This window comes from Olea europaea, chromosome 14 (genome assembly GCF_002742605.1).
Source record: "Olea europaea var. sylvestris chromosome 14, O_europaea_v1, whole genome shotgun sequence".
In the NCBI taxonomy this organism is placed as follows: Eukaryota; Viridiplantae; Streptophyta; class Magnoliopsida; order Lamiales; family Oleaceae; genus Olea; species Olea europaea.
In genome coordinates this window covers 5,204,021-5,217,726 of record NC_036250.1, presented here as the reverse complement: position 1 = coordinate 5,217,726, position 13,706 = coordinate 5,204,021, and the positions used below count along the sequence as shown (strand labels likewise).

The window sequence follows — 13,706 nt, the reverse complement described above, 5'->3', positions numbered from 1 at the left end:
GTTGACGATCTTGTCGTGTCATATGGGGAGGGGAGTATGCTTGATATGAGACATCAAAACCAAACAAATGATATTTTTCTCATAAACATAGGTTCTATTAAACAAATGGAATATATCTCAATTCAAAAAGAAAAAAAAAATTCATAAACTTTTGGATATGTTTTTAATTCTTGAAAAGGTTTATATTTTATATATTTTTTGGTGAGTACTAGACACTTGTTTTTGTACGTACCCTTATTTGGAACCTAGTGGAATGCTATGGCCATTTATGGGCTAGCCTGTCTCGAACCAGGAAGATGATTGCACCATTTGGATCCCACCATACTTTGCATCAATGAGCCTTATTGCCAGCTATGATGGACCCTTTAGTCCATGATATGACATTCATCATTATATGAATGTTTGTCGTGGTTTTTTCTTAAGGTCTTGGGATCATTAATTTGAGTCTCTTCAGGGCCAATGAGGTAAGTATCCTACAGTAAATTTCAGTCCCTTCACTATGTATAAGTTGAACATATTGGATTGTATAATAGTTAATATTTTAATTTTCGTCCAACAAAAAATCAATATTGGCTAAACTGACTTATCCAAATAATAATGGAATGCAACATGCCCTTATATTTATTTATGGTTTAAATTCAATATCGTACCTTCATATTCATTAACATATCCTATGAGATCATTGAGAAATAATTTTAATTAAAGAATGGAGATTCAGCCAGGAAGATGCTTACTTAAAGATCAATTATATATTAAAAAATTAATACTTAAATATATGGAATCTGATTGGTCAACAAATCTTGGATATTTGTTTTTGAAAGGGGTAAATCCACTAATCTCAAATTTTATACTTAGTATCATAATGATCAATCAATTTGATTTGGTTTCACTATGGCCACCTAACTTTATGTTTAGTGTCACCGTGACCATTCAATTTAATTTTATTTCACAATGGTCACTCAATTTCATATAACGTTTACACCATGGCCACTCAACTTCTTTTCACCATTTTTATTAATTTTAAAAATGGTAAAATGGTAACTTTTTACTTTATATATATAAATTGAATTTTAAAAAATGTTTTTTTAAATGATGTTTTATTTTATTTTAAGTAACTTTTTTAAAAATAAGTTTTTATTTTATTTTACAAACTTTTTATTAAAAAATAAGTTTTATTTTATTTTATTTTTCTAAGTAACATTTTCTAAAATGACTTTTTATTTTATTTCTTAAGTAATATTTTTTAAAAATAAGTTGTTATTTTATTTTAAAAAGTTTTTTTTATAATATAAGTATTATTTTATTTTAAAAAAGTTTTTGTAAAAATATTTTTTTATTTTATTTTTTTAAGTAACATTTTTTAAAATAATTTTTTTATTTTATTTTATTTTTAAGTAACTTTTTTAAATAAGTTTTTATTTTATTTTATTTTTTAAAATCAGTTTTTGTTAATTGAAATTTATTTTATATATATAATGCAAAGTTACCGTTTTACTCCTTTTAAAATTAGTGAAAATTGTGAAAAGAAGATGGTGTGGTCATAGTGAAATATTATCTGAAATTTGTTGACCATGATGAAATAAAATCAAATTTGATGGTCATAATGACACTAAATACAAAGTTGGTTGCCATTGGTGAATTTAACCCATTTTTGAAAGCAAATTCTAGTTTAATTTCCCTTTAATAATTCCAGAAAAATTAAGAACGACTATAACTCATGCATTATAATCATATTGCGACTCATAACTCAAGCATGAAAGTAGGCACGCAACCATAACGAATTCTATCCACTAACGACCAGCTAAAAATTTTGATCGAAGACCTATATGTGTTCTATTTGTCAAAATTTGAACACTGTGACTACAATTTTCTTTTAACCCTGTTTGCATGAGCAAACTCACAATGGGTCCTAGTATGTCACGTGACCCACTAGCTTAAAGATTTTTTTTTTCTTTTTTTAAACATCGCAAGATCATATTTACTCTTACCAATGAGAGAGAATGGAGAAGGCGGTTGTACAAATGCTTGTTGTGCCTAATTTTAGTTTTTGGCGCATTTTATAAATGTATTGTGCACTACTATTAGTATCATTGGTCCCTTTTTTTGTCATATTGATCCATTATTCTTTATTTATTTGAAAATAAATCATTCAATTTTATTTTATATACATTTTAAAAGAGTATCTAACTCCAAATGCTAAGCCATGTTTGTCTTCAATCACACATTTTCACAATAAAATGTTTTATATAAGTGAATTAAAAAAAAAATCTACTTTTTAATCACATATTTTTCAAAAAATCACTATTTAAAATAATGTTTTTTTTTTTCAAAAAAATGACCACCAAACAAGGGTGGCTATTTTAGAACAAATTTATAATAAGGATGAGTTACAAAAATAGAAATATGCAGATAAGTTTGAAATTACTATTGTAAAATACATTTTTTTCCAAAATCTATTTTTAACGGAGCCCAAGCATGGAATTTTTAAGTGTTCAAATTTTTACTTTTCAATAAATAAAAGTGAACAAGATTAAATTTATTCTATATAAAAATTATGAATGTATCATAGCATTTGACAAAAATATAAATTTAGCATATAATACTTTAAAACTTTTATAATATAACATATAATGATCTATGGGATATTTGAATTCCATTATCGAGACAGACTTGATATCCCATAGATCATTATATGTTATATTATAAATTTAGCATATAATAGTTTAAAATATATGATTTTGTGTATCATGGTATAATGAACATTCTAGTTAGTTGGAATACAATATAGCAAAATATGATATATTTTTCTTCTAATATTATCTATTCAACTTAAGTAGTAGTACATTTGTTAACGATGGATTCTCAAATTGGAAAAAAGAATGAAATTGTTAGAGAACACATTGCAAAATCAAGTAGTCTCACAATCAAGCTCGGATCAAGTATGAATCCTTCAAAAATCATGAACAAAGCATTCGATTTTGTCTCTTTAAGCATTCACGTTAAAGTATGAGAACCCGTAAAGAACAATTATAATAATATATCGAATACTTAAGTTTTTTACAACTTTTTTTCCAATTTGATTATGTCCCATTAGTTCAAAATGTCTGCGTCCGCCGTTGCCTGTTTGGTTTGGAGAAAAAATCTATTGTGTTAGATATTAGTAAAAGTTAAATGATTAAAAATGAAAAGTTGTAGGTCCCATGAAATGTATAGTTAAAATAATTATTGATTTCAACTTAAATTTTAATCAATATTTTTAACCAAATCAATTAGGGGCTTAATCTAGAAACTTGTTTCGGATTAATGCTTTCATGTTTCCAATAAGTAAAAAAAGTAAGAAGAAAAATTCTGCCACTAACTAGGATTAAACCAATGATAATTATGATTAGAGTCATCAAGGTGATAATAATAAGGACATAATCAACTATTTGAAAACTCTGATTGGTTGGCACTCATTTATATTTAGAAATTAAGAGTCTTTCGAATCAATGACACGACGCACCAAATATTTTTAGTAAAAAGCCAGCAATAATTAATTAGTGCAGCATTAAGTTAATCAAAATATGAAGTAGACACATGTCCACTTGCCAAGTGGGTTTATAAATTAATGTATTTTCATATGCATAATTGTCATTGTTTACAGTATTAACTTAAGAAAAATATAAGCAACTTTTAAAAAAATCTTAGAGTTATGTGAACTTAAATCAAGTACAGCTTATTCTTATTATTAATTATTTCTTATTGTCCCATTTGTTTCCTGATACACGGCAGGGATTAAGGTGCAATTTGATGACATATTGAACTTTCCAAAGTTTAATTAATCTTATATTTCGTTTAATCATTAATTTATGATAACTTGTTTAATTTTATGATTATTAATCCAAAAAAAATTAATGATTTTTTTTCTTTTTTCACTTTTTCTTTTAGTATTATTATATTTATTGATGACTAAAACCGACGTGATAATTTTAGATCAACTTAAGATGAATTTAGTAAGACTATTACTGAAATATTGTTGAAAAAAGAAAAGAAAAAAGAAGGGAGTAGCTCTGCTTTCAAAATGCCGATGAATGTGTATTACATGAAGTGGATAAGTTCAACCTTCAAAAAAGGATAATTGCCCCTATTTTTAGCCATTATAAGATATGTCATCCTTAATCACATCAAGTTACATTATCCGACCTCGATTAGTGCGCCATCTCCCTATTTTAAGGTATTGATTGAATGTAGAGATCAACCGTTCAAGTCATCATTTCTCCTATGACACAGTTTGTGACCTAGATCATGATCATTTGTCATCGGATAATCATTACATCCATTTGATTGGTTAATAATGTGCTGCCGACCTGGAAATCTCGTTTCTTACTTTCTCAAATAACTTAAGAAGTGAATCCAAGGTCAAGTGTTACATCGGTCGGTCACCAACAATATTTGTTTTTGAATTTATTTTTTCCTTAAATAAGATCCCTACTAAATCATAGTCCAAACTCCGCAACTGATCGTGTCAATGGGGTGCGAACGGCAGCACACGTGCATGTGCATGTGTGTAATTATACACAATTGCCGTAACAAGTATATATTTATAGACACAATCATATATATTTGTTTTGTATTTACAAGTTAAGAGAGAATCAAACGAGGAATAAAGTAAAAACTTGGAGAAAGCATCCACCATACATTAAAATTCCAACTTACACAAGTCTCTCATACAATTGGCCAATTTGTGGACCTTTAATTTGACATCTCAAGATATCACTCGTATCTTCCCCACTTTATTTAATAATCCCATATATCAAAGTAGTTAGTGAACTTTTAATTAATTTAATTTATATAGTCCACCATTGTTTGAAATTTTGTACTTTTTATGTGAGGTAAACACAGTGTTGGACTAATCGACCATAAATTAGTGATGTGAGTCGAGATCAATTTGATGCTCATGTCACTGATGAGTTTGATTGTGAATAAAATATGATACAAAAAACATAAAGGCCGTGTTTATGCAATTATTGTGTTAGGGCATGTTTGGCATGCTTCTGCTTCTGTTTTTATTTTTCGTAGAAGGATTTCTTAATAAGCTATTGTATTTATATCCGAAATTAATTTCTAAAGTAGTTATTTCTTTTGAAATTTTTTTTAAAGAAAGCCATATTGGCTACTAAGTTCCTCTATAAATTCTTCTAACTATAAGAAGGGCATTCGTAAAATCAACTTTCAAAAGTAATTTTTGAATTTCAAAATTTCCTTTTGACTTCTCAAAAGTCTCATGCCAAACAAATCTTTAATGTGACTTCTCACACTCCTAAAACTATGGAGGAAAGAACGTTGCTTGTTTACGTAATGCGAGTGACCAAGATGTAGAGTAGCACGCAATTTAGAATCGTGCTATAGAAGATCTAGAAGTTACCCCATCACCTCGCAGACCCTTTTCTCGCTTTGCGTACACTATGTCAAAGGTGATACAATAAACTTACTACACTATCGAACTGTGATCATAAGCCATGAAATTACAATTAAATGCAAAATGTGAAAATGTTAACAATCGAAGGTTGGAATCGAAAATGAGTGGTGGTACATTGGGTTCGGCCAGTGACTCAAAAGTTGGCGGAGCCAACTGGTTCCGACCGAATTAAGTGCAGTGGGACCTTTGCAACCAAACTCACTCTCAGCTCCAGTGTCTTTCTATGATAGCCACACCTTCCACTATCTTCCACTCCAAACAATAAATTGAGGAATAATTAATAAATAGATAAAATAATTTCAAGAAAAATGAAAAATAATTTGGAAGAACAAAAATAAAAAATAAATGTGTAAATTAAAAATTATGCATGCCCCTCCAGAAAATTACCGTGTGTTTGGATTTCACTAATAGTAACTACTAACTCGGTCAAATTTTAATTTCAATCACACATTCACAATTACTACATTTGCAAGTTTCGTGAGTGGCAGGCCTGAGCTCTAGCGCTGAACATGTCCGGCGTCGATCTTAGACAAATCTAATTTCATTGATTCAACAAGTGAGAAATTTTAAATTTCCTGCAGAACCCTAAGAATGAATCCTAATTTGACCTCATTGAGAGCAATGATTTCTAGTAAAATAAAATAATAATTTTAGTTACTCTTTAATATTTGGAACTCAAGCTTGCAATATCCTATCTAAGTGGTTGGTATCTTTCAAAAAGGAATTTTTTTCTCCTTCGAATACAATATTTTGCATTTTTCTTTTTTAATTCAGTTTCTGGTTAATTATATAAAAACTAAAAACAAATGCCTTTGTTGGGTGGGTATCACTTGCTGTATGCATCACAAATGGAATCAGGATTCATAAGGTGGCCGTGGAAAATCCTTTAGATTTCATAATCTTGCCAAGAAAATCAAAGATAAAAAATAGTTATTCTTTGTTGGAAAAATCTTGCGCTACCCATTTGTTTAAAACGTTGTAATTAAGTTGAAAGGTAAGATTCTATGTAGGTTAACAAACTACTATTTCTTAAAATGTTGCTTGAGAGTCGTCGAATCTCAAGTGTAGATAAATGACAAAGAACAAATGTTGCTCGTGATCATATACAGCGTATCTACTGCGAATCACTTGATAACATGAAAAACTCGAAAAATAAATTATCATTGCAATATTTTTATCCATATAATTAATTTATCTTGCAGGAAGAGAGCATGAAAAGGAGACAGGAAATATAAGAACGCTTTTCCATAAATTTCCCATCACCTAATAGGTGAAAATATAAGCAAGGAACCCTCCTTTTCCATGATTATCCCATCAGATAATAGGTTTAAAAAAAAAAAAGAAAGAAAGAAAGAAGAAACCAGCCCCGAATATACATAATACATGCTTACATAATTTCAAATCTAAGTTGGTGCATAACACATATACCGCGATATAAATAATATATATCTCACAGATATATGTAATGTCTATCACTAATCTAGACGGCGGGTACAGTCTCGCCGCTGGTGGCGCTGGCTTTTGCTCCGGTGGTGACGGTTGCAGCTCCCCTCTTCGTGACCAATGAAGACTTCTCTTTTCTCTCGTCTTGAGTCATCTGTTGTTGCCTACACTCTGAACTGCAGAAAGCACTATCACCTCTGGACAAAATAAATTAGAGAAATAATTAGGTCACGTTAATTAATTATCATACCGATCTTATATTTTGTAAAACATGAAAATATTGCAGGTAAATTTGTATAAAATTAAGAATCTGAGTACAAGAGAGGATGTGTATATATTATACCTATACATATAGATATCTCGACCGGGAATCAAACGGCGTTTACAGAGGGAGCAGGCCCTCAAGAAATGAGCAGTTTCGACTGAATCTGCTGAATTGCGGCGAAGGGGTGTGGGAGACGCGGCGGCTGTGGCGGTAGCCAAGAACCTCTGATCTAAACCGCCACTACTGACTGGCTTTTGAGGATCAAACAGCTGATAATTAGCAGCAGTACCTTCGCCGGACTTGGTGGCGACGTCGATTTCCAAGGTGAACTCAGTCATGCTTGTAGTCCTCTTCATCGGTGGACGCATCCTCTTTCCTAACAACATATTTTCTATATCTATAGTGTATGTATATATCTGTAGACTTCAGATTGATGATTAAGGATTCAGGAATAAGAGAGATAAAAGAGAGGTTTTAGAGAGAGAGAGGGGAGAGGGGGGAGTGAGAGTGGAAGATTGTTTGGAAGATAAACGGAGAGCCAGAAACGGAGGAGTTAATCTGAGCCGTTGATTTGTTTATGATTTGAGAAGTTGCATTATTGTTGGGATGCCATGTCATCATCTCTTTTTTTAATTGATGGGAATCAACTGTTAATTATTTTCCTAATTTTATGGCTTAAGGGAATCTACCCTCTAGTAATAAAAAAAATATTACATCTAGTAATTTTTATTAGCATAATAATCTTCGTTCTACGAAATTAACTACATACCTAGTCCTTATTTGTTGTAAATTAAAAATTGATGAAAATTTTAAGACGATAATTAATTTCAAATATATATCTCATGTGACCCATAAATTTTTAGCCATACATTTTATTATTTTTTATCAAATTTTATTAAAATTTTAATTTTAATCCACACCGAACAAGGATTTAGATAAATAAATTGGGGATCCAATGGTAACATAGAGTTCGGAGGATCCCTTGTGTATTTTTCCAAATTTTTTTTTTATTCTACAATAATGCTTTTGTAGAAATATTTTATTGTACAATCATGTGCTAAATTTTAAGAGCCATTCACATAAATATAAATTTCATATCTTCAATCGATCGTCTGAAATAATTTTTTTTTTTTAAATAATAACAGATTTAGACAGGGCAGACAATCACCAAATCTGCTCGTGCGGTGACTGATTAAGTGTCCATTACTTTTGTGGGGGCCCACTGTCTGCCCAATACGATGTAACACTGTAGCTGATTCGTACAATCATGGCTGATATCATAAATATACAATTTTGGGTTGTAAAAATAATGTCACGTTTTTTTTTTTTTTTTTTAAATTATCTTTTATAGATTTGAGCTTAATAAGCGTTACAATGCTAAAATTTGGTAATTGTATAGAGACAATCTTTTCAGTTCGAATTTCCTTCTCATTCACCATTTGTTTCTTTAGATAAGTTGATTGATTTAAATTTGTCGTTCTGATCATGTCAAGCTATAATATTTTCTACTTAAAATTGTGTGTCGCATTCTGTTTGAAGAAATTTGATTAGTTGGTGAGCTTGATTGTGACTTGTCAAGATGGCACTTAAAAATTATGCATGTATCCTAAGTCATTATATTATCTTCTTGATTTGTAGGTTAGAGCGGTATTGTTATCGATGGGAAACACTTCATTTGTTATGTCATAAGATATTTTCATGACGTCTCACATGATCTTACTCCGACATAAATCGATGGGATATTGGATTGGGATAGCGAGCTAATCTATCTAATTTATTCGACAATTAACTCATTTAACCAATTCAAGGGAACACTGAATTTCGTGAACATGAATTTTATATCGATAACAACATTAAATAATTGACACATTAGAATCACGTTATGTGTACAATATTTGTTGATAACATCATACTTTACTGTATCATATTCATCCATTTAATAAAACTATTTTCTACACCACAAATTTTAATTTTGACAATACATGATTGTCTACATTTGTACATTTAGCTTTATTCGATACATTAATTTCTGCACCTGCTTTGTCAACTCAAGTTCATGTGTCTATCATTCAAAATTACAAAACAACACTCAAATAGGCTATAAATTAGTTAATTAAATATATTTCAAATAGTAAAATATGGTAATTTTGCAGACTTCCCTGATATTGATTTACAGCATCTTTTATTTTAAAGGGACGTACAATGTCTAACTGATGAAAGATTCACTTGAAATAATGGGCAGTTAATTGTCATGATGTACTAGGTATTGATATAAAGTATTACACGGGAAAAAAATTACTTTCCAACTTACTTGGATAATTTTATAAACGTATTTTATTTGATTATGAGCTTTTAAAGGAAACAAGCCCACGATTACTTTTTAAAAAGCTCTTCTATAAAAACGTAAAAATTAATGTAAAAGCTTGTCAAATAGATCCTAAGAACTCTTCAAACCCTTCAAATTAAAAAGTTGTGATCAGTTGTTCAATTTTTACTGTTCAATTAGATACTTTTGAAAAAAAAAGGGGGGGTGCGACGACAACAACAACAACAACATTGGAGCACTCATTCCGACTCTTGGTTTTGTTTTGTAATTCCAAGAGCCAAAGGCTCTAAAATGTGGCAATTTGTATTGAATCGAGACTATTTATTTATTTATTTATTTCATCCCCTATAAATATGTGAGAATTTATTAATCAATTTACGTCATCTTTTGAGCAATTTGCTAGTTACTTATTCATTCATTAGAAATCAAGTAATATTAAAAACATATCTTAGACGTCAAGAAATAAAATATCAATAAGAATGAATAAATACTATATGGAAAAGAAGATTAAACCAATTAATTCTCAAATTTGGTTAAAAAAAGTCGAAAGGGTTGTCAACGTTGATTGCTTGGATACTAATTTTAAAGCTACAATAAAGCGATCTATCTTAAGTTTTCTACATAAAGATACAAATTGAGTTGAACCTCAAATTTAATATGCTAAATTTGAATTTACAATCTCGTATTATTTAAAACTTATTTGACAATCATTATTGTAGAAAAAAAAAAGTTTTGAATAATGATTCGGAGAATGTGTGGTTAAAATTAAGGAAGAATTTTTTGTATACGTGTAAAATATTTTATTGTGTGAATGTGTGGATGAAAATGGTCTCGTAATAAACCATAAAATAATTTAATGATTGTTGATAATTTATACATTTGCTTGATTGGGTAATGGGCGCACTTGTGTAGATATATCTATTAAACTATCGAAACTTTTAACTACTAAAAATATTCTTGTCATTGCTTCGACGTGTTCCCTAAAGAGGATGCACATATATTGAAAACATTTAAATTTGGATAATTACATCCACTCGTCCACTATTCTCAAACCAAATGCAGAACTCTTGAACTTCTAATGAATTTTTTGACTAAGACTTAATAAATTTACTCATATGTTTTAAAAATAATTGAAATAAGTCGATGAAAATAACACGTCTCATTGAGTCACGATGAGCTCTATTTCTTAGTGTGTGTTTGAGTCACATTATTTTGGAAGAGTGTATTTTGAAATAGTACATTGATGGAGAATGTGTAGTTAAAAAAAGGAAAAGTTTTGAATTAGCATGTAATATTATTTTATTGAATAATATATTATTGAAATGATATCAAATCAATGTTTGAAAATGTGTTTTTTGAAAGAATGTGGTTCAAACAGCGCCTAAGTCTTGTGCCGATTTGGTCTAAGTCTTGCTTACTATTAAAATAAATTTTTTTATTCTTGAAATTTAGTCAGCTCATGTTGATTTTTTTAAAAATAGATTTTTAGTATATTTTGATAAAAGGCGATGAGGCGTGGTTGAAAATTGAAAAAGGTTGCGAGATCTATAAAATATCTTATTAAAATTAATTGTTGATATATTTAAATCAAACATGGGAGTCAAGTGCCTTTTTTAGGTGAGCATACGTAAGGCTCGTAAACACTTCAAGAATTCCACACATTGTTCTAAAGTTAAAGATTCTTTCCAACACAAAAAAAGGCTTTATGACTTGGCAATGGAGTAACATCAAGCATCATGCTTTTTATCAATAAATTCACTTCTGGGACACACGAAGCCAAATCAACATGTGATTTAAGTGTATAATTTTATTCCGTAGTTTTCATATTATTTAATTTAATCACATAAATCATAATATTCAACATTTACTAGTAACATATATTAAAGGATGCATCTCCTTAATACGATACTAAATTACTCGAGAAAACCCCAGGCAAACCTCTTATTAGATTAGGTTCGACTCGATCAAGATATTTTGAACTTTATAAGGTTGTTTTGAATTATCGACTGGAAACTCCATGCCCACGGAGCACAGGACAACTAACGTTTGTATGTCCAAAATAACTGAAATTCTAACATTGAGATTCTGTGACTCGAAAGGAAATCCCATGGTACACAAGAAAATTTCTCTATAATTGTTCGTGTACAAGGTGTTTGGATCATTATCATATTACTTGTCCTAAACTTGTGTAATTGATAATAATTCTTACTCCCATTATTTCTTGGGTTCTATCTGGACCATAATTATTTGTTAGTTGAAATGCATTTTGTAAGGTTTCGACAATTCTCATTTTTTCGACCATACTCATTTCGAAAATGAATGAATTTTGATCTCCACAATCATCTAAACTTCCTCCGTAAGTTGCCATCGCTGAATCTCCCGTTGACGATGCTTTTCAAACAGCAAAATAGACATCATAACAAAAGAGGACTGCGTTATATCAATGAGAAAAGAGAATCATAAACGTAAATGTTAGCTAACATTTTTAACTTAGCATTTTGGCCTTGTTTGAGCCGCATTTTTTCAAAAAAATACATTCTTGAACAGTAATTAGATATCATTTCAATTACACATTCTTTAATAAAATAATATTACACGTAAATCCAAAAATTTTCCTTATTTTTTAACCACACATTCTTTATCAATCTATTGTTTCAAAATATATTCTTTCAAAATAATGTGACTCGAACAAATGTATTTTATCTGTTTAAAACGTGATTTAGTTGTACATAAAGGCCTCTACGTCAATCATTGTTATTTCTTACCTTCGTAAAGGCCTCGATTGATCCTTGTTTCATTTGCACGAGTAAGTGCTTGTCTTCCTTCACCACACTGGCGGACGGGTTGGGATTTGGTTCTCCCTATTTTCGGGCCGGGCAATAGATAGTGGAGCTTTCGGAGACTCAACCAACCTGTATAAGCCCAATATCAAGATTAACAATAGCCCGTATTGTCATTAGCCCAAGCTCAAGACCAAAATAAAACCTAGAAAAATGAAAGGGAAAAGTTCACATCGGGTGTCAAGTATGACACAATTCAATTTTCAGGTGTCAAGTTTAAAAATGCAGAACTCTTAATTAATTGATTAAATATATTTATTATTTAAATATAATAAGATCACAGTTACACAATTAATTATCACATATACATGTTATAGGTCACAGATGATTTTGTTGGTCACATAGTATCAAATTAATTGGTCACATATTATATCAAGGTCACAAATCAAAAGTTCTACAGATTACAGATTGTTTCGTTGGTCAAAGATAAAAAAAAAATTATAGATCACAATTTATCTATCGATCACATATTTAAAAATTTATTGGTCATAAATTATTTTTTAGTCACATATTGTCGAATTTTAAGGCCACAGTTGAATAGTCACAAATTTTATGGTCACGGTTTATCCCACCCTACCCTGTCATGACACCACGCACCACCACCCACAGATCCGCCATCGCCACTTGCAACCACCCGCGTCCTGTGACCGCCCCCAACACCATAACACCATCACCGCCAACATCCTATTCCAACAACCACCCACGTCACCACTATCACCATCAACCACCCACCACACCTAACCAGATCTGCAGTGCCCATGGAGAAACGCCGTTGGCGCACACTGCCAACACCACTCCATCGTCATTGTGAACACCCAAGCGCGCACACACAACACACCACACCACACACACACTGAAATGTTTGGATAGTATTACTTCTGTCTCAGATTGATCTATGTAGTTTGGCTTAAGTTATTTAAATTAAATTTTGATCAATTCATAAGTGAACTGGGAAAAAGCAGGAATGACGTTCAGTGAGATGAGTGGATTACTGGTGTAATGGTAGGACAATATATGGGATTTTTAAACTTTGATGCCTTCAGAGGCTAGTCATTTGCAAATTGGAAAGAGAAAAAAAGGGCCTTGCCTTGAGCTATATATCCTCTACACCAATCACGACTCTTTATCGATTTCTCTTGGGTGAACTGCATAAGAGAAAATATACCAAGTGCAGGCTCAAGAAGAGACAAAACAGAGACCATAGTGATTGACTGAAATCTGAATATGTATCGTACCATACTAATTCTTACTCACCCCTGTATGTCGAGTCAATACTGCACTTTAAGGCATTTAAAAGAAGAAAATATAGAAGGTCCATTTTAAAGAAAATTTCTTTACTCGACAAAATCTTAGATACCTAACAAGATTTGTAAA

General features: G+C 30.6%; 1 protein-coding gene across 1 annotated transcript; it reads right to left on the bottom strand.

The window, feature by feature from the left end:
• Nucleotides 1-6,684: 6,684 nt before the first annotated feature.
• On the bottom strand, nucleotides 6,685-7,693 carry LOC111408887. The gene is made up of 2 exons (XM_023038714.1): nucleotides 7,245-7,693; nucleotides 6,685-7,098 (listed from the first exon to the last, which is right to left on the bottom strand). Exons 1-2 carry the CDS (start codon nucleotides 7,550-7,552, stop codon nucleotides 6,939-6,941), a joined length of 468 nt encoding a protein of 155 aa, XP_022894482.1. The 5' UTR covers nucleotides 7,553-7,693; the 3' UTR covers nucleotides 6,685-6,938.
• Between the last annotated feature and the right edge of the window lie 6,013 nt (nucleotides 7,694-13,706).

Excerpts from the sequence above, each read along its gene's own strand:
- LOC111408887 (XM_023038714.1), bottom strand. The coding sequence starts at position 7,552 with ATGTTGTTAGGAAAGAGGATGCGTCCACCGATGAAGAGGACTACAAGC. Across the intron at positions 7,099-7,244 it reads CGAGATATCTATATGTATAG|AGGTGATAGTGCTTTCTGCA; the intron begins GTATAATATATA and ends TATTTTGTCCAG.